The following is a 27,238-nucleotide window of genomic DNA, read 5'->3' on the forward strand; positions in this document are numbered from 1 at the left end:
TACCAGTTGCAATGTGTGGTCTTTACAAGCATCTTCATTCAAACAAAATGTAAAATAACTAATGAGACAACTAGGAAAATTTAAATATATGTGATGATATAAAGGAATTAACCTTTTCTGTGTGATAATAATAGTATTGTAGTTATTACATGAAAAAAGAATGATTATCCTTTAGACATATATATTGAAATACAGATATGTCTGCGGGCACCTGGGTGGCGCAGTCGGTTAAGCGTCTGACTTCAGCCAGGTCACGATCTCGCGGTCCGTGAGTTTGAGCCCTGCGTCAGGCTCTGGGCTGATGGCTCAGAGCCTGGAGCCTGTTTCCGATTCTGTGTCTCCCTCTCTCTCTGCCCCTCCCCCGTTCATGCTCTGTTTCTCTCTGTCCCAAAAATAAATAAACGTTGAAAAAAAAAAAAATTTGAAATACAGATATGTCTGGAATTTGCTTCAAAATAATCTGGGGTGGAGAGGGGAAGTGTGTGGGGATGAAACAAGATTGGCTGTGAGTGGATAATTTTTGAAGGTGAGTGACAGGTGGGTAGACAAATGAAGATGCATTGTTCTATGCCCTTAATTTTTGTAAAGAGCATACAGTACGTTGTAAAAGTTCAAGACCATGTATATATACATTATATATATATATTATATATAAGGTATAGATATATAATATATATAAAGTATATATACAGCATATATATAAAGCATATATAAAGTATATATACAGTATATATAAAGTATATACACATACAGTATATATATAAAGTATATACATGTATATAAAGTATATACATGTATATAAAGTATATATGTACATAAAGTTCAAGACTATATATATATGTACATATATATATATATACACACACATATATATACATATATACACACACACATATATAGCACATCCCAGAAACTGACCAGCTTGTGGCTACTTGGTTGGAAACCAAAGTGGAACACTTTGGGAGGTGGATCACATCTTGTACTCAAACTGGCTCCAGAGCCAGGACCAAAGCAAGGCTATGCTCAGCTGTGGATCTGCACATCCCTGGACAGGCTGGGCAAAGCTCCTGTAGGCTGTGTAGGTCCTTGTGCAATGGGCAGTATTAGGCGGCTGGGGGAGTGAGTGAGGGGGACTCGTCTGAAGTCGCAGAATAGGGGCTTGTGGGAATAAGCAGATGAAGGAACTACTTTGGTAAGTGACTGGGGTCTCTCTGGCTCTTTATTTGTTTACTGTCTCCCCTCATTAAAGAGGGCAGAGGGATATGTCTGTCTTGTTTCTTCACTGCTATACATCCAGTGCTTGGCACACAGTAGGCTCTAAATAAACATGCTGAGGGGGCGCCTGGGTGGCTCAGTCAGTTAAGCATCCTACTTCAGCTCAGGTCACGATCTCATGGCTTGTGAGTTCGAGCCCCGCATCAGGCAGTGTGTCCCAACAGCTCAGAGCCTGCAGCCTGCTTCCGATTCTGTCTCCCTCTCTCTCTCAGCCCCTCCCTCCTCACACTCTGTTTCTCTCTCTCTCAAAAAATAAACAAATATTGAAAATAATAAAAATAAAATAAAACTCACATAACCATTCTACCACATAAACAGGCCACACACTATTCATCCTAAAAAAAACAAGGACTCCTGCCTTTTGGTCACTATTTCTTTTTGTGTATCACTCTGCGGGTGAGATGTACAATTAGTCAAGTGCTAAAGATATAGCATGTTTTCCAAGAAGCAATTGTATCTTCATAATACAGTACTGAATTTCTAATTTACCCTGAAGATGTTAAGTTTTGTGATTTTAGGGAAGCTACATGCATAATTCAACATTAAAAACTAACCTAAGACCAAGAGAAAGTATGGAACAGTAACTAACAGGATTGTATGCTTAAGGAACAAAAGTGACCTTGTGCCTCAAAGAGGGAACCAGATGTATAACATTCAGACATTCCTCTGGTCAACTGTTAACACAAACTGGTTGTACTGGCAGAGATCCTGATTTTTCAGAGCTCAAACAAGTCACGCCCCATGAATCTAACCTTAAACCATAAACAAACTGGAAAGAGAAAAAAAGTGCCATAAACCGAAGGCAATGTAGAAGTCCATGAACGTATTTCAAAAATGTGACTTTGCTTAGGAAATCCAGTTTGGGTGTCTCTTATTTCAAGAGGTAGTTTCAAAAACATATACAGTGAAGTTGTCTTTAAATTTCAAATTTATTACAGAATCCTGTCCCTTTGTGGAATAAAGTATTTGGGATTTGAATTCAAGTTATTCACCCATGTTCCAGGCAGCTATTTTGCTAAGTAGGATATATGATCGGGTTTCAAAGAAACAAAAGAAAAAAACCAATTTCATAAAGTCTACGCTAGACAGCTCATTTCGCCATACAATGGCCTCCTTTCTGGACATTTCTAACATTTAATGTTAGAACACTGTGTGCTATGTTTAATACACTGATGACAGAACTAATCCACTGTCAACAGAGAAGTCACCCATATGTTTGGGACAAAGGAAAAAATCTGGACAGCAAGAGGTAAAGGCTCACAGACACTTCTCATCTGAGTCACTAAGACTCCAAAGATGTATAATTTCCAACCAAGTCCAGTTATTCATTTTACACTTGAAAATGAAAATAAGAGGCATGGAAATGATTGGAAAGGCTTCTTGTTTGTTTTAAAGAAAATATTATGAGAGGCACCTGGGTGGCCCAGTCAGTTAAGCGCTCACCTTGGGCTCAGAGTTCGAGCCTGGCACTGGGCTCTCTATCAGCACAGAGCCCACTTCAGATCCCCTGCCCCTCACCTCTCTCTGCCCCTCCCCCACGCATGCTCGCTCGCTCTCTTAAAAATAAGCATTAAAAAAAAGAAAACATTATATGAAAATTAAGCAAGTTTCACACACGACGGAGGACCAGAAAGTTATAAAACATTTCTGCCCCATCTTCTTAATCCCCAGTCTTTCTTCTGTGCAGTAATTTTCTCATTTTTAAAACCCTACTACCAAACTTGCGGCTCAAGTAGCAGAGATCTTCAAAGGAAGAAAAAACAAAGGCCTTTTGACCACTCCTTGGCTCCTGGACTGAAAAACAGCTCCCTTGTTGAGATTGCGATAGGAGATTCAGTGGTATAGACTGAAACTCAATCACCCTTACAAAAATGAGAAATTCTGATGACGTATGTACTTCTTCACTCTTTAAAGCTAAAAACAGCTGGTGTAAGAATTCTCCATTCTTTCATTCTGGAAACTGAGCTATAGCACGTAAAAAAGCCTTTTACCTTTTGATTTTTTTTCTTTTTTAATTTTATTTTAGAGAGAGAGAGCACGAGCAGGGGAGAGAGGCAGAGGGAGAGAGGATCTTAAGCAGGTCCCACACTCAGTACAGCTCATGATGTACAGCCCGGGGATGTGGGGCTCAAGCTCATGATGGTGAGATCATGACCTGAGCCAAAATCAAGAGTTGAATGTTCAACCAACTGAGATCACGACCTGAACCAAAATCAAGAGTCTAATGTTCAACCAACTGAGCTACCCAGGCACCCCAAAGCCATTTACCTTTTTAACTAGAAAAATACAGACTAAACAAGCCAACTGTTGAAAGCCTCATCGACTACGCCCTAAGGTTGAGGCAGTCAAACAATACCATCATCATTTAGCAAATGAGCTTTAACTGCTTCACATTGCACTCCAACAAGTGACTGAATGGCCACATAGCTAAAATTCATGGTAAAGACTTGTTGTCAGGAGCAAATTTTGATCTATGCCAACAACTAGAACTGGGTCATCCCCACAAACCTCTTTGAAAAACCTTAGTGCAAAAGCCCTAGGAAATAAATGCACAGACTCAGAGTCACAAAGAACCATGGCTTTTCATCACATGATCAGAACTGCTGTTTCCTCCCTCTTGTGGGCACTAAACAGTTCCACCAACACTGACACTTCCCATATAAAGAAGTCTCGGGAAGCTACAGAGATCTCTTTAAGAAAAGATAACCTTTGGTTCTAAACTCTAAAAAGAAGTCAGTAAGAGGATGAATTTTATGGTATGTGAGATAGCTCTCAATGAAAAAAAAAAAAAGAAACCATACAGCCTTTGAATACATTTGAAATGGTCATTCTTTCCACAAACTGATTAATACTCAGTTTTTTCTGGGGCTTGACTCATTCCGTACTTCAGGGAAGGGGAGAATGTAGACAAGCATCGGAAACTTCTTTACAATAGTTCAATTACAGGTCTGCCATTGCTGACACTCATGAGGATTAAGAATCCTCGTTAGCGGGGCGCCTGGGTGGCTCAGTCGGTTAAGCGTCCAATGTTGGCTCAGGTCACCATCTCATGGTTTGGGAGTTCGAGCCCCACATCGGGCTCTGTGCTGACAGCTTGGAGCCTGCAGCCTGCTTCGGATTCTGTGTCTCCTCTCTCTGCCCCTCCCCAACTTGTGCTCTGTCTCTCTATGTCTCTCAAAAAATAAACATTAAAAAAAAAAAAAAAAAAAAAAGAATCCTCGTTGGTATTCCAAAAATATATGTTGAGGAATTAACTTACATATCTTAAAATAGCTTTCAAACAACAATTTATACAAACTATGTTACCTCTTCGACTAGGTGTTATTACCATACTTTGATACAGTATGTTAAAAAAATTATCTTGATTGCAATTCTAGCTCAACTCCTGTTCATCAAATAAACAAGTCATAATAAAGAATGGCTGCTGGCTTCAGAGTGAGATATTTAAACAAAACGAGTACGCCTAAACTCCTCACAACAGTAAAGTATAAAGTAGTACAAGGGCAATTTCTGGCTAATTATAAGATTTCAACTTGTGCCAAATAAGTTACACTTGCATTGCCAGAAGAACAAAGCATCTGTACAGTTTTTATGTAAATGTACTGAGCAGCAGCAAAGTGTGTTCTTTTCCATCTTAGGATACTATTTCTAGATGTTACATAAGGGAACAGCTCCAATGACACAAAACTGTAAAAGTTTCACAACAATCATGTTCCACAAATTTCTTTTTCTCTCTTTTTTTTTAATGTTTATTTATTTTTGAAGGAGAGAGAGAGAGACAGAGTGTGAGCAGGGGAGGCGCAGAGAAGGAGGAAGATACAGAATCCGAAGCAGGCTCCAGACTCTGAGCCTGCTGTCAGGACAGAGACAACGAGGGGCTGGAACCCGCGAACTGTGAGATCATGACAGTCGGACGCTTAACTGACTGAGCCACCCAGGTGCCCCCACGAATTTATTTTTCAATCACACACGTTATAAATACCAAGAATAACTTCCTGTTATCTTGGGAAAAAAGCTACTCACAAGAGAAACGTACTTACAAGAGATAGCAGCAAACTGAACAGGTTACCAGCATGGTGATGATAACTCTAAAAACAAAACAAAACAAAACATCATTAGATAACCAGCAAACTAAGCAGACACTGCAGGACGGTTTAAGCCTCCATCCCAAGTTATCAAACTGGCAAGGACTGTGCACCAAGAAAAGTGATCTAAATCTGTTCAAACATCAATAGACTGTACTCGGTAGAGGTTTAAGTAATTAACATTTTTATTTAAAGGGATATGTATCGAGGCCAGAGTTTAGATGGCTAATCCCAAACCCATCTAAACTGAACACAAAAGGCTGCAGTGACAATTAGTTTTGACATCCAAGAAACTTCATTTTTGGTAGTTTTCAATGAAATGACCCTATACTTGTATTTTACTTTACAGGTTTTTTAAAAAACATATTCATTTACTATTTATTGTGACAGAGAGAGAGAACTCGGTGAGTAGGGAAGAGAGAGTAGGAGACAGACAGAGACAGAGAATCCCAAGCAGGCTGTGTGCTGCCAGCGCAGAGCCCAATGTGGGCCTTGATCTCACCAACCATGAGATCATGCCCTGGGCAGAAATCAAGAGTCAGACATTTAACCATTTGAGCCATCCAGCCACCCCGACACTATACTTTTAAAAATATGACTTTCTAGGGGCGCCTGGGTGGCTCAGTCAGTTAAACGTCCAGCTTCAGCTCAGGTCATGATCTCCCACTTCGTGAGTTTGAGCCCCACATCAAGGTGTGTGCTGACAGCTTGGAGTCTGGAGCCTGATTCAGATTCTGGGTCTCCCTCTCTCTCTGCCCCTCCCCCACTCAGAGTCTTGTCTTTCTCTCCCTCCCTCAAAATAAACAAACATTAAAAAGGGGGCGCCTGGGTGGCTCAGTCGGTTCGGTTCAGCTCAGGTCACGATCTCGCAGTCCGTGGGTTCGAGCCCCGCGTCGGGCTCCGGGCTGACCACTCAGAGCCTGGAGCTTGTTTCAGATTCTGTGTCTTCATCTCTCTGACCCTCCCCCATTCATGCTCTGTCTCTCTCTGTCTCAAAAATAAATAAACGTTAAAAAAAAAAAATTAAAAAAATTATATGACTTTCTAGGGGACACCTGGCTGGCTCAGTCAAAAGAACATGGGACTCTTAATCTCAGGGTTGGGAGTTCAAGACCCACGTTGGGGGCAGAGATTACTAAAAATAAGTAAACTTTAAAAAATATCAGAACTGCATGGGTTCACAATGAAAAAGAGAGGATTCTTCAAAAAAAATTTTTTTAATAAATAAGTAAATAAGTAAACAAACTTTCTAATGTTGACCTCTCCCCACCTCCAGTCCCGTCTGAAAATAGTTAAATCTGGATCTCTGATCAGCTGAATCTCAACATTTAAACAACTGAACTCATGATATCCTCTTTCCAATTCCCTACTCCCCAGAAGAAGCTCTGTCATTTCCACCCATCCCACCCACTCCACAAATCTGTCATCTTTCTGCTCACACCTCCCCTTCACCCTCCGTCACCAAATGCTAGAAGATTCAAAATTTTCTTCCTTCCCTTTCATCCTATCACAATCACCTCAGAGTCATCTTTCTAAAATACTCTTTTTTTTAAATTCTTTTGACGTTTATTCATTTTTGAGAGACAGAGACAGAGCATGAGCGGGGGAGGGGCAGAGAGAGAGGGAGACACAGAATCTGAAACAGGCTCCAGGCTCTGAGCTGTCAGCTCAGAGCCCGACTTGGGGCTCGAACTCATGGACTGTGAGATCCTGACCCGAGCCGAAGTCAGATGTTCAAATGACTGAGCTACCCAGGTGCCCCTAAAATATTCTTTTCATCACGTCACTCTACAGCTGACCATCTTTCAATACTCTCCATCATCCATAGGAGTAATTTCCAAAAAGGGGGTCTCCACACCCCACAGAATAAGCAAGACTATCTTCTAGGATGCAAGAAGCAAATATCAGAACTCCCATTTATCTTATTTTTAACTCATCCTTTAGAAGTTGTGTGTGTGCATGTGCACTTTCTGTGGTTAATACTGGCACATCCACTCATTCATTCAGCAGATTTGCAATGAGAATCCAGTATGTACCAGGCTCTGGGGAAAGAGGACTAAACAAAATGGATGACAACCCCCATTCTGGTAAAGTTTACATAATAGTGGGGGAGAAAGACAACAAACAAGGTAAACAATAAACAAGAACTTTTTTTTTTTCATGTTTATTTTTGAGAGAGACAGCATGAGCAGGGGAGGGGAGGAGAGAGAGAGAGGGAGACAGAATCTGAAGCAGGCTCCAGGCTCCAAGTTGTCAGCACAGAGCGGGGCTCAAACCCACGAACTGCGAGATCATGACCTGAGCCGAAGTCAGACACATCAAGAACTATTTATTTATGTACCATTAGTATGCCAGATGGTCAGTAAGTGCTAATGGAGAAAACTAAAGCAAGAAAGGAGAATAAGGGTATACAGGGTTGGAGGTTGTGGTTGCAATTTTTTAATTTTTTTAAATGTTTGTTTATTTATTTCTGAAGAAGGGAGAGAGCGAGCGTGAGTGGGGGAGGGGCAGAGAGCAAGGGAGACACAGAATCCAAAGCAGGTTCCAAGCTCTGAGCTGTCAGCACAGAGGCGCTCGGACTCATGAGCCATGAGATCATGACCTGAGCCGAAATAGGATGCTTAATGACTGAGCCACCCAGGCACCCACTATGGCTGCAATTTTAAAGAGGGTAGGACCCGGCAAGTCAGTCCTGAAGGAGATGAGGGAATGTTCCAGACAGGGGCAATACCGAATGCAGAGGCTCTAGGGTACCAGGAGTTAAAACAGGACAGAGGCCCGAGGGGCTGAGCAGAGCCACGGGAGCCTAGTAGGAAGTGAAGTCAGGGGAGGGGAGAATATAGACAGGAATTGGAAACACCTTCAAAATAGATCAACTGTAGTTCTGCAATTTCTGACACTCAGGAGGATAAAGAGCAGTGTTTTGGTAGCTTCTAAAGGAAAAGGAAAGCTATTTGGAGGGATCTGAGAACAGGACTGACAAAATCTGATTCCGATTCTAAGAGAATCTCTCCAGAGTGGAAACAACCTGGGGGGAAAGAGGCAGAGGGAAAAAGCTGAGAAACCAGTTGGGGAGGGAACTGCAATAATCCCATGGACCAGGCTGGTAGCACAGGTAGGGAGGACTGGTCAGACTCCGGATATATTTTGAAGGCACATTCTTCAAAGTAACTGATACATTATGCTTCTAATACATAAATAAGTATGCGTGAGAGTTTGTGCTACAAAACTTTGCCAACTGCAGAATAAAAATGCTTGAAGGGGTGCCTGGGTGGGGCGGGGGGCCCAGTCAGTTAAACATCCGACTCTTGGTTTCAGCTCAGGTCATGATCTCGCCGTTCGTGAGATCAAGCCCCCACATCAGTCTCCTTGCTGACAGCGAGGAACCAGCCTGGGATTCTCTCTCCCTCTCTGTGTGTCCCTGCCCTGCTCACACTCAAGTACGCTCTCTCTCAAAATAAACACAAAAACTTAAAAATGTGTGAAGATCTACACCATCAAGTCTGGCTCCTCACCTGTCATCAGTTCCCTCCACTCATCCTCACCACTCTCCACTTTCAAACAGCAACCTTTCATTCCCAAACGCAGGGGGCCTCACTGTCCCCCAAAACACGTCAGGTTTACCATTCTCCATGCCAAGCTTTTGCTCATTTTCTTCCATCCCTCTGCCTCAACCTGGAATCCCTGTATCTCTGTCTTCCCCAAAGACCATTTCAGAGAGCTGAAAACAGCTGAGTCTCTTCTGTGTTACCTGCTTAATAGTTTCTTTTTTTTTTTTAATTTTTTTTTTCAACGTTTACTTATTTTTGGGACAGAGAGAGACAGAGCATGAACGGGGGAGGGGCAGAGAGAGAGGGAGACACAGAATAGGAAGCAGGCTCCAGGCTCTGAGCCATCGGCCCAGAGCCCGACGCGGGGCTCGAACTCACGGACCGCGAGATCGTGACCTGGCTGAAGTCGGACGCTCAACCGACTGCGCTACCCAGGCGCCCCAATAGTTTCATAGCAAAAGCCCCCCCCCCACCTCCCCCGCCTTCAGGGGTGCCTGGCTGGCTCAGTCAGAAGAACGTGGAACTCTTCATCTTGAGGTCATGAATTTGAGCCCCATGCTGGGGGTAGAGATTACATACATACATGCATACATAAAATATCGTCTCCAAATATGCCACTTGGTTGTTGCATGCTGAAGTGTTTAGGGGTAAAGCATCATGATGAATGCAATTTACTTTCAAACAGTTCAGCAAAATTATATATGTGTGTATATACACACACATACACATATTCACAGATATAAAGCAAATTTGAATGTTACCAATTATATCTAAGTGGTGGTATCCAGCAGTCTCTCTATTCTTTTATGTTTGAAAATGTTCTGTATGTTTGAAAAAACTGGAGCTGACTGAAGTCCCTATGATCTAGCTCCAACCCCCCCCCACCCCCCACACCTACTGCTAAAGGAGCCACTGTGAAAAACCGAAGCTTTTAGAGCATCTGTGGATTCCTGAAGAGAGTGAAATCATAAAAAACATGAATGGTCAGGAAAGCTGATTCCAAACACAAACTTGGTTTCACCTGGCCCTTTTTCAGTGTAGAAAAGAATGAGAACAAGGGGTTTGATTTAGGTTTTACAGAGATTTTTCTGCATTCTGATGTGCTTGGGACTTACAGGGGGAAAGGATTTAACATCAAAGTCTCTCTTCTTCCCTTGTCACACAGCCACCTTTACTTATCTCCTTAACAAAGATATTTTTAAATCCTTCAAATCTGAAATGCTCTCCTGATTAAAAATTCACCTAGTCCTTGAAGCAATCAAACTTCACAGTACTAAAAAAAAAAAAAACAACAACCCCATTTGCAACCTTTCAGGAGACAAAGGGGAACTACTACTAATTCAGTACTAATATTTTCATCTTAGAATAAGGAAATGGGAACATTGAAAAGTTAACTAAATTGTCCAAGGTCACAGGGATCATCCAGCTAGGAGCAGTGTTTCTCAAAGTGTAATACAGTAACTCCTAAGAGACACTTTGTGTTCTAAGAACTGCTCAATCCTGCCAAGAGCAGGAAACACAAGGATTGGGGTAAAGGCTGTGAATCAGGCCCAGATAACATATCACTAGCAGGTCAAACCTGAATCATGACACTAGGGCTGGAAACTGAGTAGTCCAATGTACTACAAGAAGCATTTCATTACCCTGGATAAGAGCAGCGGCATGAAGCCCCAAGGCTGGGCATGGGGAGTCCCAAATGGGGGTCTTTGAGAAAGGAGTGGTCATTGTTACCAGCACATTAGTAAACGCTTTTTTGAGTATTTAGGCTGGAGAGGCAGACAGTAGGGTAATGAAATAATTGAAGAAAGAAACACAACAAAGAAGTACTTTGTTGTTCCTTAACTCTAGTAGAAGAAAAAAAGTCTAAGAAATTAAATTTGGTTACTACAAATTGTTTTAATAACCCAAGAACTGACACGCTGCATCATTTATTATAGGCTAGAGAGACGACCCTCTATAAAAAATGTTATGGGGGGGGAGGGGGAAGGGGAAACCCAATACCACCAAATGATAGAAATTCATCTACCATTTTAACTCTTTAAACAAACTGACTGACTTTCAAGGTAGATATAAGTACCAAATCTAAGTACCCAGACAGCAAATGGGGTTTGGGTCACAAAATATTAAGGAAGTAATGGCATTTTCTTTCCTTTAATAAAGTCAATAGACTTATCCATTCAATGGATAGTTACTGAATGCCTCCTATGCATGCAAAGCACTGTAAAGCCACCGATTTGTTTCAAAGAATAAAGCAAGAGATGGTTGTTTCTGACAAGCTCTGTCTTCAGCCTAAGTTTCATTCCACGTGATTTTGTGCTGAGAAAAAATGACTAAGAGGCAAAAGAGGAACCAGAAAGAGGGTGTTCCAAAGCTCCTATGAAGATAAGGCTCTATCTCATGCTTACAAAATAGATTACAAAGCTCTAATTAACAAAGAAGTCTAGGAGAAAAGTCTTAGTCCATCATTCTAAGAACTTGGTACATTCAAAATGCAAGCGCAGGAGCGCTCTCCAAAAGGTATGACGCAGGGGTTTCTGAACAATACCTCCTGCTCTTCAGTAATTAATCTCGCTTTAGATCAGGCCCCAACTACCTGGCGCCCACTAGATGCAAGGCCTGGGCTCAACGTTGCTGCACAAGCTTGTCCTGTGCAACTGCGACAACATGTGAGGCACAAAGGGCATTTCTGTCTTATTTGATCCTTTCCTTTAAAGTTTAGGCAAACGAGGCCTCATTTGAGTGGAGGGCAGGGCTAAAGGGGCGAAGAGTCGTCTAGAGACAAACCCCAACTTCTCCTTGAGTCGATATAAACCTATTTCCGATGCGCCCTCCCCAGACAGGCCCGTGATGAGAACAAATTTCCCTAAAACCCCTTGCCAAGGAGGGTCCGTCGGAAGTCACCCTCCTCACCCTCGGCCCGGCGAACACGGAAGCTGCTGCGATAAGACGTCGGGGGGCTGCAGGAGATAGGGGCCTGACTCTGGAGTCCAGGGCCGCCCCAAGGTCTCTGACCGGTGCAGGTCGCCCCCTCCCCCGCCCTGCCTGGCCGGTCCTCGCCGCGCGTCCCTCCCAAGGCGGGCCTGGCGCACTTACCCCCGGTTGGGACCTTTAGGGATGAACCAGGGTACCAAGAAGCCGACGAAGCCCCAGAACACGCTCATCACGATGAGAGGCACCGTGAGGCCGTTATACGCCATGGTTGTCGCGGAACCTGCCAGCCCCTGCCCAGCCGCCTCACTTTGGTCCCACCCGGAAGTGTCAACACCCGGCCGCGTGACCAGCGCGCACACAGACCCGCCTCCCGCGCCCCCACGTGACCCGCGCGCCGGACTCCGCCCCTCCCTAAATCCAGTGTATTTTTTATCGTGGACCACCGTTTCCCTGCACTAGCCACGTTTTCTTCCCTCGAATTACCTCCTGATTTCTTTCTTCACTTAGCAGAATAGATTCTTGGATTAAATAGGAAGTTGGACCAATAATCTTTAACATCTGTACCAACTCTTCAAACACGATTCCAAGCTTTTGATCTGACCAGTAATATGGGAAACTAGGTCATCGTTGTGTATATGCTGCTCCCGGAAAACATGCTAGTTAGAAACTCTGTTGTCCTTAAATTCCAGTCCAAGCACTGCCTTCTCCGAGATCTGTTTCATTCTATTAGTGTTTCTTTTGTGGCCGTGTATCTTTTTTTTTTTTTTTAATTTTTCAACGTTTATTTATTTTTGGGACAGAGAGAGACAGAGCATGAACGGGGGAGGGGCAGAGAGAGAGGGAGACAAAGAATCGGAAACAGGCTCCAGGCTCTGAGCCATCAGCCCAGAGCCCGACGCGGGGCTCGAACTCACGGACCGCGAGATCGTGACCTGGCTGAAGTCGGACGCTTAACCGACTGCGCCACCCAGGCGCCCCTGTGGCCGTGTATCTTAACCAACACTCTAGTAGAGGGCAAACTCCTTCTTGAGGACAGGCACTGTTTAACTGATGGTTGCTCCTCAGGAGTACTTATATGTAGAATGTGCTCAATAAACACTTTGTATAACTGAACTGAGTAGTTAAGGGTGACGTCAGCCATAACTAAATTAGAGAAAAAAAGCTTACTCCTTTCTTCCGATTTCTTAATTTATTTTTAATCGTGGTAAAATATACATAAAATTCACCCTCCTAACCATGGAGGGTAAAGCCCAGTAGCATTAAGTATATTCACATTGCTGTGTACCCAACCTCCAGAACTTTTTCATACCCATTTAACAACTCCCCATTCTCCCTTCCCCCAGTCATTGGCAACCACCATTCTACCTTGTTTCTGTAAATTTGACTACTCTAGACACCTGATATAAGTGGAATCGTACAGTATTTTTCTTTTTGTGACGGTCTTGATTCACTTAGCACAGTGTCCTCAAGCTTAAGCCATGCTGTAGCATGTGTTGGAATGTCCTTCCTTTTTAAGGATAACACTCTACTGTGTGTATTTGCCACATTTTGTTTCTCCATTCATTTGAAGATGGACATGTGAGTTGCTTCCACTTTTTAGCTATTGTGGATTTTTTTCTGTTTCTTAAATAAAGGCAAATATTTTCTTTTAAGTTGATCCCACTAAGTCTAATCTCATTATTATTATTATTATTATTATTATTATTATTATTATTTAAAATGTTTATTTCTTTTTGAGAGAGACACAGAACTTGAGTGGGTCAGGGGCAGAGAGAGAGGGAGACACAGAATCCAGAGCAGGCTCCAGGCTCCGCGAGCTGTCAGCACAGAGCCTGACGCCGGGCTCCAACTCAGGAGCCGTGAGATCATGACCTGAGCCGAAGTTGGACGCTCAACTGACTGAGCCACCCAGGCGCCCCAACATTAAGTCTAGTCTTTGCCTCACCCTCTTGGCAACTTCTTTAAAAAGCAGGTGTTGGGAAGCACAGGGATGTGGCTCTTCAGACACCAGTTTTGTCTAAATCTGTTTTCATGCTCTGTGAAATGAGAAAATTCCTTAATCTTGGTATTACAGTTGTGGGCTAGCATTGGCCAATAGCTCCCTCTATCAGTCAATCTGTCAAACACATTTTATCACCCACTTTAGATAAAAAGTGGTATCGAAGGCCAGGAACTAAGATTCAGTGACCCACCAAATGAAGAAATACTCTCTGCCTTCAAGACACTTAAAAGTCTACTTCTGGAAGTAAGTCAGTATGGTTGAAGGACCCCTGGAAGTCCCTGAGACTCTCCCAGGAGATGTGCAAGGGCCTCTCTATTCTCCAATCTGTGTGAAGCTCAATTTTCTTCCTGTGCTTTACCTAAAACATGTTGCAACACATTGAATGCAGAAGCATTGTTAAGAATCCATTTGTCTTGCATTAAGCCAGACATTAAGGAATTTTGCAAAAATGCAACACAATGTCACTCTTCCCACATTTTCAGATTTTGCTTTGGAAACGATTTTCCATAAAAATGTTATTTAACATTTTATAAGTTTATTATTGTTATTTTAAAATGAATCTAAAATATGTTAAATTTCTGTTCTGATTTATAATGTAGTAAATAATATGACATAACTTATATATAAGTAAGATTTGGGGTCCACAATAATTTTTTTTTTCAGATGGGGGTGGATGGGAGAGAGAGGGGAAACAGAGGATCCGAAGCAGGCTCTGCACTGACAGCAAAGAGTCCAATGCCGGGCGTGAACTCACAAATCTTGAGATTGTGATCTGAGCCAAAGTCAGATGCTTAACTGACTGAGCCACCCAGATGCCCCCCACAATAATTTTTAGATGTGTAACAGGTATTTAAATGCATAAACAGGCTAAGTGTCCAACTCTTGATTTCAGCTCAGGTCATGATCTCATGGTTCACGAGATCAAGCCCCACATCAGACATCAACGAGCCTGCTTGGGATTCTCTCTCCCTCTCTTTTTTCTGCCCCTCACCCCCCTCATGCTCCCTTCCCATCCCTCAAAATAAATAATTTTTTTTTTTAATGTGTAAGCAGGTATATTGAGACCAAAAAGTCTGAGATCAACTGCTAAAGGAAAAACCTCCAAGACAATCCCAAAAGGATAAAGTAAACAAGAGCTGACTAAAACGCTCTAGTGCAACCTCGAGGATCCCTTTTCCTAAGCTCGACCCTGTAAATAAAAACAGGCATGCAGAGTCACAAAGCCATGCAGTCATAAAGTTCCTTTCCTGATCTGGAAGCTTGGAGGTTACTGGAGGAGCCGAAAGCCCCAACATGCTTCACAGTTCATTTGCCCAGCACATATGTGTGGGCAGCCACCACTGATGACAGGTTTCTTGAGTGGCAGCCATATGCCACTGAACTAGGTGCTTTGAATTACCTCTGTCATTCAATAGTCATAGCACCTTATGGACCTTATTAAACCCATTTTACATATTAGCAAAGAGAGGATTAGATCTGTAACGTGCCCAAAGTCTGTTTTAAGTAACAGAACTGGGATCTGAATAGAGGTCTTTATAGCTTCTGTTCATCCCACTAAGCCATACTGCTTCTCCAATTTCAGACAGTAAGTCAACCCAAAAACCCTGAATTCTACACAGCTTAACAAGACAGAGACATCTAATTCCTAAGATGAGAACTGTGAAAACCCTATTTTAGAATTAGTGGCTCTCCAGCTAGGGGTAGGCGAGGATGTGGTTGACTTAGTTATTTCTTTTTAGAGTTTTATTTTAAATGTTTTTTATTTATTTTTGGGAGAGAGAACATGAGGGGAAGGGCCAGAGAAGGAGAGGGGGACAGAGGATCCGAAGCAGGCTTTGCACGGACAGCAGCAAGCTGGATGTGGGGCTTGAACTCAAGAATCATGAGATCATGACCTGAGCCGAAGTTGGACACTCAACTGACTGAGCCATCCAGGTGCCCCCCAAAATTTTAAGGAATCTCTACACCCATCATGGGAATCAAACTCAAACCCTGAGATCAAGTCAAAAGCTCCACTGACCAAGCCAACCAGGTGCACTTAGTTATTTCTGAAGACCAAAGAATATATGTTTATGAATGATCATTTATTTTTGAGAGAGAGAAAAAGAAAGCGTGTGAGCAGGGAAGGGGCAGAGAGAGAGGGAGACAGAGGATCTGAAGCGGGTTCCGAGCTGATAGCAGAGAGCCAGATGCAGAGCTGTAAGTCACAAACCACGAAATCATGACCTGAGCCAAAGTCGGATGCTTAATGGAGCCACCCAGGTGCCTCAGCCAAATATTTTACTTAATATTTGTGCATGTTTATATTGTAATTATGTGTCCAAACAGTAAATCAACCTTATAGTATAGAGCTATTTACATTTGGATGATCTTTCTCAAGAAGACTTCTTCATAGATCAGACTTCTTTTTTTTTAATGTTTATTTTTGAGAGAGAGAGAGAGAGAGACGCAGAGCTTGAGCGGGGGAAGGGCAGAAAGAGAGGAGACACAGAATCCAAAGCAGGTTCCAGGCTCGGAGGTGTCAGCACAGAGCCCAACGCAGGGCTCAAACTCACGAGTCGTGGGATCATGACCTGAGCTGAAGTCGGATGCCTAAACGACTGAACCATCCAGGTGCCCCACAGACTTTTAATAAGCACCCAATCATATATGCACAAAATATTTCTGGAAAGATACAAAAGAAAGTGGAAACAGTGACTGCTTCTGGAGAGAACTGAGTAACCGAGAACCAAGGTGACAAGGAAACTTAGCTTTTTCACTGCATGCCTTGTGTTACCATCTAATGTTACACCGTATGTAAGAATTACTTCTTAAAAAAAAACTAATACAGCAGAACAATGAAAAAAGACACACGCTGTCAGATGGGAACTGCTTAGTCTGTAGTATCAACAGGGGATGCTAGAGTCTCGGTGAGTAGAACTGTCTGGTTCCCAGAATTTTCAATTCCTTGCCTGCCCAACTCACACTAAGAGCTCTGTAGCTGAACACGCCAGAATGCAGTATGAAAACAGACATTCGGAGGCAGTTATCTGAAGGTTAAAAGTCTGGAGGCTTCCGCTGGGGAACCTGGGGGGACCAATCAGTTAAGCATCCACTTCAGCTCAGGTCATCTCATGGTTCGGGAGTTCAAACCCCCCATCAGGCTCTGTGTAGACAGTTCAGAGCCTAGAGCCTGCTCATATCCTGTGTCTCCCTTTCTCTCTGCCCCTTCCCAGCTTGTACTTTTGCCTCTCTTTCTTTCAAAAATAAATACAACATTTAACAAAAAAAGCTTGGAGGCTTCCCAAAATAGCACAGGGGACTCACTCAAGTGAATGGACATCTGCATAATGAGGTCGGTAGGAAACTGCTTAATTCAAAGTCATTCCAGGAAACACGCTAAAATCCTTGGGCCTGAACCTTGATAGGCAGGCCCACCCATGTGGCATTCTCCAGTCCCCATTTCCTGCAGCAGTCAAAACACATTACTGCCCGTACATCTCCCCTCCATTCAAGAACCAGCATTTGGAGCACCTGGCTGGCTCAGTTGGTAGAGCATGTGACTGTCAACTTCAGGATTGTAAGTTTGAGCCCCACGTTGGTTATAGAAATTACTTAAAAATAAAATCTTTTTTTTTTTTTTTTTTTAATTTTTTTTTTCAACGTTTATTTATTTTTGGGACAGAGAGAGACAGAGCATGAACGGGGGAGGGGCAGAGAGAGAGGGAGACACAGAATCGGAAACAGGCTCCAGGCTCTGAGCCATCAGCCCAGAGCCCGACGCGGGGCTCGAACTCACGGACCGCGAGATCGTGACCTGGCTGAAGTCGGACACTTAACCGACTGCGCCACCCAGGTGCCCCTAAAAATAAAATCTTAAAAACAAAAAACAAACAAAAAAACCCAAACCAACCGGCATTTATCTGAGGTCCCCTGAGAAAACGTTTTCCCTCAGCTCCTGCAAACAAACCTACTGCCCATCTCCTTTAAAATAAAAGCTAAAGTTTGCTGAGCTCTCTGCTCTACACATGGTATCTCGGGTATTAAGTCTGACAACGCAATGAAGTGGTAACTCCTTTTATTTCCATCTTGTAAATGACAACACTGAGGCCCCAAGGTTGAGCAATTTGCCCAAGGGCACACAACTGGGAACTGACAGCGCCGGGATTAGAACTCACATGTGATGCTGAGCTCCTGCTCTTCACCAGGCACTATTACTCACATGGCTCAATACAAGCATTCTGGCATGATCTGGTTGCCCGTGGGGGGCTGGTGGTGGTGGGAATGACAGCTCTCAAAGCTCTGGTCCGTCATTTGTCGTGAACGGGTTGCTGACAAGCCAAGACCGACTCCTAGGAAACATCATCATTTAAGTTTATTGATGAGAATTAAGGCTGGAGCCTAGGGCCCAGACCAGGTATCAGAATATGTTGTCCGTGCTATAATCTAGTATGGAATCTTACTTTTATGCAACTTCTGGGTACTAAATCATGTGTTGTTTGAGAATAAAGACAAAACTCAAATTCGGAAAAAACTACAGATCTCACTAGACTACTAATGGTAACATAGCTGCCATGTATGAGGCACCTACTCTATTTTATGTGCTCTGTGTATATATATACTTTACACGTATCCTAATCCACAATCCCCAGAGTTAACTGGTTGTAAATATCACCCAAGAGCCACCTCAGAAATACACATTCACATAAGACCTGAAGAGGTCTCTCTCCATTCTTACTGCATCACGGAACCTCCCAGCAAAGGGGTAGAAACTATTAGTAAGCATCCAAGTGACTCCTAAGGGCAGAAGAATCTGGTGGACCCCTACTTTAGTTTTCACGTCTGATAAAGCATTTTCACAAAGAGAAACATTTTTAGCTTCTCACCTATACAGGGAAACAAGCTCATACAAATGGCTGCCCAAAAACCAGAGCAGGATTTGAATACAAATCTCTCTGGCTTCAGAGCCAAGACACGTATCATTCTGCCTACTCTTAAATCAATGCCTGAGTCAGAGAATGCATACTGAATTTTGTGGTTTGTGCTTCCGCTTCCACGGACTTGTTTGGTAAAAAAATCATTACCTCTTTCGGTGCAAAGCAAATCTTAGATTGGAAATACAGTAAAACAACAATAACAACAAACAATATTAGCATTTGTACACTCATAGCTTTCAGGGTCCTCAGAAAAAGCCTATTTGATTCTTCCATTTTCCATGAGGCGGGAAGGCAGTGCAAGTATTAACTATGATGCTTTACTACTGGGAAAACAGAAGCACAGAGCTAAGTAACTTGCTCAAAAGCTTACGGACTGTCCCGTGGAGAAATGGTGACAATGCTTTTCCCACCAGGCAGCACTACTGCTATAAATGTATAGCTTCTTCTCCCTCGTACACTGATGTCTAGTCTCTTGTCAGACTCCGGGAAAGGGAGTGAAAAATGACAGGGTGAAAAAATGACCACCAGGCATGGATGGCTTGAAGTGGGATGTGAGTGGTCTCTGACGCAGTGAGGTCTGGGTTCAAATACTAACTCCATCTCTTACGTTCTCTGGGATCTGGACAATTAATCTGAGCTCATTTTTCATCATTCAAAATGGGAAATAATGGACTCAATCAACATTTACTAAGAAACTCAATGTGTCCAGCCATGTGTCACTAGAGGCATTTTATCATTTTATGCATTTTTATCACGCATGCATTTTAATCAATAATTTTTCACAGAAGCAAGGGAGGATTTTATAGATGGATCTGGTGCTAAATCTTGAAGGGTAACTAGAAGTTATGTAAGCAGAAACAGTTAGGGGTGCCCAGAAAAAGAAAGAGAAGTCATTTTGGGGGTGCCTAGGTGGCTGTCAGTTAAGCACCCAGCTCTTCATTTCAGCTCAGGTCATGATCTCACTGTTTGTGGGTTCGAGCCTGCGCTGGGCTCTGTGCTGAAACCACAGCGCCTGCTTGGGATTCTCTCTCTCCTTTCTCTGCCCCTCCCCTGCTCTCACTCTCTCTCAAAATAAATAAACCAAAAGAAAAGAAAAGAAAAGAAAAGAAAAGAAAAGAAAAGAAAAGAAAAAGAAAAGTCATTTTAGGTCCCAGCTATTTTCTATGATATATGCCTAACCAGCTCTTCTTCTTCTTCTTCTTTTTTAAAAATTTTTTTTTCAACGTTTTTTATTTATTTTTGGGACAGAGAGAGACAGAGCATGAACGGGAGAGGGGCAGAGAAAGAGGGAGACACAGAATCGGAAACAGGCTCCAGGCTCCGAGCCATCAGCCCAGAGCCTGACACGGGGCTCGAACTCACGAACCGTGAGATCGTGACCTGGCTGAAGTCGGACGCTTAACCGACAGCGCCACCCAGGCGCCCCTCTTCTTCTTTTTTTAATATTTATTTATTTTTGAGAGAGAAAGCCTGAGCAGGGGAGGGGCAGAGAAAGTCGGGGACAGAGGATCCAAGCAAGCTCTGCGCTGACAGCAGAGAGCCTAATTAGAGACTTGAACTCACAAACCATGAGATCCTGACCTGAGCCAAAGTTGGACACTTAACCCACTGAGCCACCCAGGTACCCCCAAGCATCTCTTCTTGCTCTAGCACACTTCTTGTAGAACTTACAAGGTGTCAGAATTACAAAGAAATGTAAAAAACTCAATAGCTAAGGACTTTAAGGGAAGAATGAGAATGCAAAAACTAACAACAGATTCAACTAGGCCAGGAAGTAGCCTAACCATATCAGAGATAATGAATCAGTGGCAAAACTCCCAGAGCTGTTTCAAAAGTAAGCAAGGCCTTTCACTGCTTCCCCAAGATAAGGAGCCCAAGACCCAATCCAGTTTATGGCTCTTCAGCAGGCCCATAACCCCTTCCCCAGGTCCAACAGTTACCTCTGCTTCATTAGAATGTTAAAATCTTCACCCATGGTAGAAACAAACTTCATTAACACAACAGACAATGCTAAAAAAGCAGGTTTCCTTAAGACAAGTGTATGACCTTATACCCACCTCTACCTACAATAATGACTGAAACTCCCCTTTCTGAATATCCATCCTAACCCTAAATGAAAGAAACCCATTCACTCCTACTCAGGGGGTCACAGATTTCAAAGTGATTTCCTTATTTGCTGCAAATAAGTTTCTGTTGTACAACAATTCCACCTTGGGACGCCTGGGTGGCTCAATCGATTGAGCGTCCGGACTCTTGATTTTGGCTCAGGTCATGATCCCAGGGCTGTGGGATCGAGCCCTGCATTGGGCTCTGCACTGAGCATGGAGCCTGCTTAAAATTTTCAATTTCTCTCTAAAAAAAAAAAAAAAAACCAAAAACCAAAAACCAAACAACAAAAACCAAAACCACAACTCCACCTGGTATAGTCTCTATCTGCAACTCACCAAGGAGTGAACTCATATTAGTTTGGTTGCAGTTAGACCTGGAGTGTAAAACGCAGATGCCAGTGGGGGCCAGGCAAATTGGGTACACGGGCAGAGCAGACTGGATAGAGCAGCCAGCCCCGGGCTCCACACAAATGACGCTATGCAGGATCAGGGCCCCATGCAACCAGATGAAGCAAGATCCAGATTTCTCTGTGGAATCTCTCAAGTTTTAAGTGTTAGAACTTGACTTCTAAGAAATCATGAGAACAACAGAAGGACAAACATAATCTGTGAGCCACATCTTGCCTACAGGCTGTTGTCAGTTTCCTGAGTTAGCCCCAGGAGAGAGGAAGGACACTTCAGTCACTTGGAAATACACTTACAAAGTCAAGACCTTGGGAAGGGCAGCTTGGTCAGGGAGCTGCATGCCATTTGGCTTGGTTGGAGCACGAGGGACAGGAAGCTGGCCAAAGGGCAATCCATCGAGACCTGAGACATAAGCGTGCAAAGCAGCACCAGCCACTGAGTGAGCTCAGTCCTGTATGTGCCAGTTCACATAATGACCATCACTGAGTGGGACACACCCCTGAATTAGGGACGAGAGCCCTGTCCTGTCCACCCCATCAGCATGAGGGTCCAGGCAGGAGCACAGCCATCCTACCACTGCTATTTTGCTGCTCCGTACGTGATAAACACATGAAAGAATGGCATCAAGGAACTCATAGTAAGATGGATTTTATCTACAAAACAATGCAAATTCCCTCTGCAATTAGGAGACATTTTCAACTATTGTTCATAAAATTATTAATCAAAACAGCAAAAGCAGATTTATAAAGCTACATTATCAACAACAAAACAGGAAGGAAACGTTTGACAGACATCTTGAAAAGTTTCAAAGGAATACACACCAGACTAAAAATATACAGTTAAACTGTGGTTGTATAACAGGTTATATTCACTCCTGCATTTTCTCAATAAGTTCTTCCTTATATTTGCCCTTCTCTTTTCCAACTTGTCGAGATTTGGCTTTGCGTTCAAGAATTTTTTTCCGGTCTTTGTCCAGTTTTAGCCTGGTGATAACTACCTGTTAGGAGTGAGAAAATAAATCTTTATTTATTTATTTTTTTAAGTGGAAAGGATTTATAACCATATAATTATTCTGTACAGCAGAACTTTTCCCAACAATAGCAGTTTGGTTCCTTCCGCTGCCCAACTCCTGAGGATCTATGAGACCAGTTAGTTTAGTGATATCAACCATCATTTGGGCTGGGACAAACAAATTATACTACCAACATGTTTCTGGTTTGTTTATCATCCCTTGGCCAGCAAAACGCATTGCTTAAAAAACATCGCTTGAAAAGCGCATTGCTTAAAAAAGCATTCCCACCAGCTAGTAGGCAATAGAGATCGTAAGGATAAGTAAGACCCCAACCATCCTGCTCTCATCTGAAACTCTGGAGGAGAAAGACCCTACAATACAGTGCATGGAATGGAGTGCAAATGAGGAACAGCATATTCTGCCAGGTGGGTGTGAGGGCCACAGGAAGAGATGTTCCCTCTCCTCCCTCTGGATGTTATCTAGTAGGAGAGGGATGCCTGGAACCCTCCTGCAACCTGCTGGAAGGCAGAACCTTCACCGAGGATGATAAAACAGGTAAGAAAACAATACGGATCCTTGATGACTAAGCCAGTGAATCAATCAAGCCTGCCCCACCTCCCTCTAGAAGGCCTTGCCTGGGCCACCTGAGTAGACACTACCAACACACTGAGAACTTACAACAGCACTAAGCTACACTACCCAGCCGCTACCGCCACTCAGTCCCGCCATACCTTGCTGGGGTGAATGCCCACATGAACAGTTGTACCATTAGCCTTCTCACGCTGCACTCGCTCGATGTAGATGACATATTTTTTTCTGTACACCTGGACTACCTTGCCTATTTGCTGACCTTTGTAGTGTCCTCGAACCACCTAAGAGAAAATACAGAAGAGAATTTCCCCCATTCGCATGCATGAACATCACCGTGAGGAAATTAATTATCAGGAACACACAGACTAACACACAACTTTTTGTACAAAGCAGATTAACCCTGGCAGTCGAGAGTTAGCTTTTTTGGGGGTATAAATCTGCTCTGTGTTGTTCCAAGTCAGGTGAAAATTCACTTCAATTTTTTTCTTATCTGAAAACAAAAAATTCCTTGAACTAGAATGGCTATCACAGAACTAGTCCGGAGAGTAAAAAGGTAAATCACTATACACCCACAACTAACACAATCTTATATACCAATTATATCTCAGTTAAATAAAAATAAGTAAAGTTTAAGAAAAAAGATAATCACTCTCAAGATCTAAATGGAGAAGAATGGTTAAAGATAGCATCCTGAGATTCTTATGCGACCATTTAAAATCCCATGTTCTTTTTTTTTTTTTAATGTTTTATTTACTTTTGAGAGAGAAGGAGAGAATGTGTGCGCATGAGCAAGGTCGGGGGAGAGGGGAGGCAGAGAGAGAGGGAGACAGAGGATCCAAAGCAGGTTCTATGCTGACAGCACAAAGCTGTATGTGGGCTTGAACTCACCAACTGTGAAAGATCATGACCTGAGCCAAAATCGGACACTTAACTGACTAAGCCACCCAGGTGCCCCTAAAATCCATGTTTTCAAAGAATAATTTATCACTGAGCAAAATGCTCAAGATATGACCTTTAGGAAAAAAAAAAGAAAACAAAGCTTTATATGAAATATAGTCTGAATCTTGTATGTTTCATATATATGGCATATAACACAATGGGATAGAAATATATCCAAATGTTAATAATTGTTGCCATTAGGCCAACATAGGATTACAGATGATCTTTTCTTTTTTCTTTTCTATTTGAGAGAGAGAGAGAGAGAGAGAGAGAGAGAATGAATCCTAAGCAGGCTCCATGCTCAGAAGGGCTTGATCCCACGACCCTGGGATCATGACCTGAGATGAAATCAAAAGTTGGACACTCAACTGACTGAGCCAGGAGTGAATATAACCTGTTGTGCAACACGGTTTAACTGACCCAGACACCCTAATTACACATGGCTTTTTAAAAAATGTATATTCTGGGGCGCCTGGGTGGCGCAGTCGGTTAAGCGTCCGACTTCAGCCAGGTCACGATCTCGCGGTCCGTGAGTTCGAGCCCCGCGTCGGGCTCTGGGCTGATGGCTCAGAGCCTGGAGCCTGCTTCCAATTCTGTGATTCTCTCTCTCTCTGCCCCTCCCCCGTTCATGCTGTGTCTCTCTCTGTCCCAAAAATAAATAAAACGTTGAAAAAAAAAAAAATGTATATTCTTCCAGGGGCGCCTGGGTGGCTCAGTAAGTTAAGTGTCTGACTCTTAATTTCGGCTAGGGTCATGATCTCACAGTTCATGGGATTGGGCTCCACATCGGGCTCTGCTCTGATGGTATGGAGCCTGCTTAGGATTCTCTCTCCCTCTCTCTCTGCCCCTCCCCTGCTTGTCTGCCCTTGAGTTGTCTCTCTCAAGATAAACACTTAAAAAAAAAAAATGTATTTTCTTTCAAATTTCAAGATTTCTATAATTAACACAAATATTTTATAGTCACAAAAAACAAAAATGTTAAAATCTCTTGGGCTGTTTTCATGTACTAAAAATCTACTACTCACACTCCAATGCTATTCAAAACTAACTAGATTATGGTTTCCTTGAAGGCAGAAGCCTCTTAAAGAGGAGCCATGATATAGCTGATGCTGATAATAAACAGAGAGGAAATACCACATGTATTAAAAAACTAGAGAATCTCAATACTCCTGAAATGTCATTTAGATTGTTCAACTTACTTACCAAGGTGATTTTCAGGTTGAAGATCATGCCTCACTGGAACTCCACCATACTCTCTATGACCAGAGACTTTTACATGGAAAAGTCTATGAAATAGCCTCTCTTAACCATCATCAAGATTCAAGAAAAGATGTTAATAAAACAAGTCCAAAGGAACACCCGGTTAAACAGAACTGGACAAACACTAGATGAGGAGAGGGACAAGGTAAGACTAAACTAACTGGCCTGGAAAGGGAAAAGAGAAGAGACAGGGATGGTACCCAGAGTCTGGCTGGGCAACTGGATGGATGGATATGCCTTTCCCAGAGCGGGAAGAAATACATGTTAGGAGAAAAAAGTTTAGTTGGGAACACGATGAATTTGAGGCATCTCGTGACATTCTAGTAGAGAATTCTATACATAGCTGGAAGACCAACTGGGTCAGCAACAAAGACCTGGGAGTCATCCAGAGATGGCAATTCAGAAACCTGATTTGGTTCAGGGAGCTGGTCTTATGAGGGCAGAATGCAGAAATCCGAGGAAAAGCCAACATTTTGGAAGAGCTCATAAGGGAGACTGAAGTGGCCAGAGAATGGGCAACCAGGGGACTGTGGGGTTATAGTAGCCAAGAAGACACTGTCAAATGCCATGGAATGGTCAACTGCAGGAAGGATAAAGGAAAAGATGTGACAATAAGCTGGTCACTGGTGATCATGGCTAGAGTGCTTTCAGTGGAGCAGAGACTGAAGGCATTTACAGTAAGACAATGAGTTCCCCATAGAGAAGGTGAAGGTGAAAAACAGTCCCAAGGAACCTGGCTGTGAAGAGGATGACAGAGAATATCTACTAGAGGGAGATGTGAAGGTAAGTGATAATTTTTTTTATTTTTAAAGAGAGGAAAACACGAATGTGTTTAAATGCTTATGAAAAGGAACAAGTATGGAGGAAAAGTTAAAGGAAACTGTACAGAAAGGGGATATGGAGAGAAGAATCTAAGAGAATGGAAGGCCACTGAATATAGTGGATCAGCTCTAGACAGAAACAGGAACATTTCTGTCAACACAATAGGAAAGCACAAAGACGCAGGGGTGGAACTGGAGGTAAGTTAGAGGGTTTGGAACAGGAGTTCTGAAAGGTCCTGGGTGATAGTTGTAATTTCCTCTGTGAAGCAGGACAGGTAGTCCTGAGCAGACAAAGAAAGTATGTGAAATTTGGAAGATCCCAAAAGAGAAGACGCAGTTTTAACAAACCCACTTGCGACCATTTTACTCTTCTGGTGGAGTCAGACCTGGATTCCTGGCCTAGACGTGATTTTCTTCATTTATTGAACCAGAGTTTCAGGTTCTATCTACAAGGGAAACAATTCACACCTCACAGACACTGAAAAAATGGCCACATCTTCTTCTCTGCCCTCCTTTTCTTTCTTTCACGTCTTAATTCCATCCGCTCAATAATTTTTTTCATTCATCCAACAAATAGTGGCTGTGCCCCTGTGGGTGCCAGGCTCTGCACTGAGGTCAGGCAACAAAAAAGAGAAGCTCTCTGGCCTCATCTTAATGTAATAGGTAGCAAGCAGTTAACTAATAAACACGCAAATACATGATCACTAACTGCAACAGGGCACATGGGAAGTGACTGGGATCATAATTGCCATGACAGCTATATGGCTTTACGTGTGCCCAAACTCACCTGTGCATTTTACTGTCTGTAAATTATGCCTCAGTTTTATGTATTTTTCTTTCATTTGTCGAACCACTGAGTAATTCACCAACATGGCACAGAAGTATAATAATAAGTGCTAAGGGGGATGCTGGAATGACTGAAGTAACAGGCACAAAAATTAGGACTACAGAAAGTTTCAGGCTTCAGAAGGGGGTCGGGGGTCGGGGGGAGAGATCTCACGTGTTTTGAGAGAAGTATTCATTTGGCGCCCAAATGGGATGGGGGAGCTCTGAGACATACATTGTGAAGAGGTGACCGTAAGAAGATCTGAAAAACTGCCCTGTTGGCCAGACATGTCAGTTAGTTGTCTGGGAAAGTAACCAAAAGGTTTTCATCATTTGGTAGCAACTGGAGGCTACTACAGATTTCTAAAGAGAGTGATGTGTAAAAAGTTGAGAAGCTAGAGGCAGGGGACTCTTGAAATAATCTGGATACAGAATCCTGGGAGCTACAAACGAGTGTAGAGACGACAGGCTGCTTTAAAAAAGTGGTAAATACTGGGCACAGCGTGAGGTTGAAGGA

The 27,238-nt window shown here is 42.9% G+C and overlaps 2 protein-coding genes across 5 annotated transcripts in view; both read right to left on the bottom strand.

Annotated features, from left to right (window-relative positions):
• ATP6V0E1 (ATPase H+ transporting V0 subunit e1) overlaps positions 1–12,196 on the bottom strand; it is a 34,345-nt gene extending 22,149 nt beyond the window's left edge. The window contains exons 1-2 of the mRNA XM_045501293.1: positions 12,005–12,196; positions 5,316–5,363 (exon numbers count right to left, since the gene is read on the bottom strand). Coding sequence (XP_045357249.1) covers positions 5,316–5,363; positions 12,005–12,108 — 152 coding nt within the window. The 5' untranslated portion in view covers positions 12,109–12,196. The remainder of the gene's footprint in view (positions 1–5,315; positions 5,364–12,004) is intronic.
• The window catches only part of RPL26L1 (ribosomal protein L26 like 1), a 65,912-nt gene that overhangs the window by 22,149 nt on the left and 16,525 nt on the right, over positions 1–27,238 (bottom strand). For 2 of the 4 annotated variants that reach the window (XM_045501251.1, XM_045501271.1), the window contains exons 5-8: positions 23,017–23,157; positions 22,095–22,270; positions 18,002–18,175; positions 5,316–5,363 (exon numbers count right to left, since the gene is read on the bottom strand). In XM_045501251.1, the coding sequence (XP_045357207.1) occupies positions 22,142–22,270; positions 23,017–23,157 (270 nt within the window). In that variant the 3' untranslated portion in view covers positions 5,316–5,363; positions 18,002–18,175; positions 22,095–22,141. The remainder of the gene's footprint in view (positions 1–5,315; positions 5,364–18,001; positions 18,176–22,094; positions 22,271–23,016; positions 23,158–27,238) is intronic. The other 2 variants (XM_045501260.1, XM_045501281.1) reach the window with 1 other exon arrangement.

Source organism: Leopardus geoffroyi, chromosome A1, assembly GCF_018350155.1.
Source record: "Leopardus geoffroyi isolate Oge1 chromosome A1, O.geoffroyi_Oge1_pat1.0, whole genome shotgun sequence".
Lineage (NCBI taxonomy): Eukaryota > Metazoa > Chordata > Mammalia > Carnivora > Felidae > Leopardus > Leopardus geoffroyi.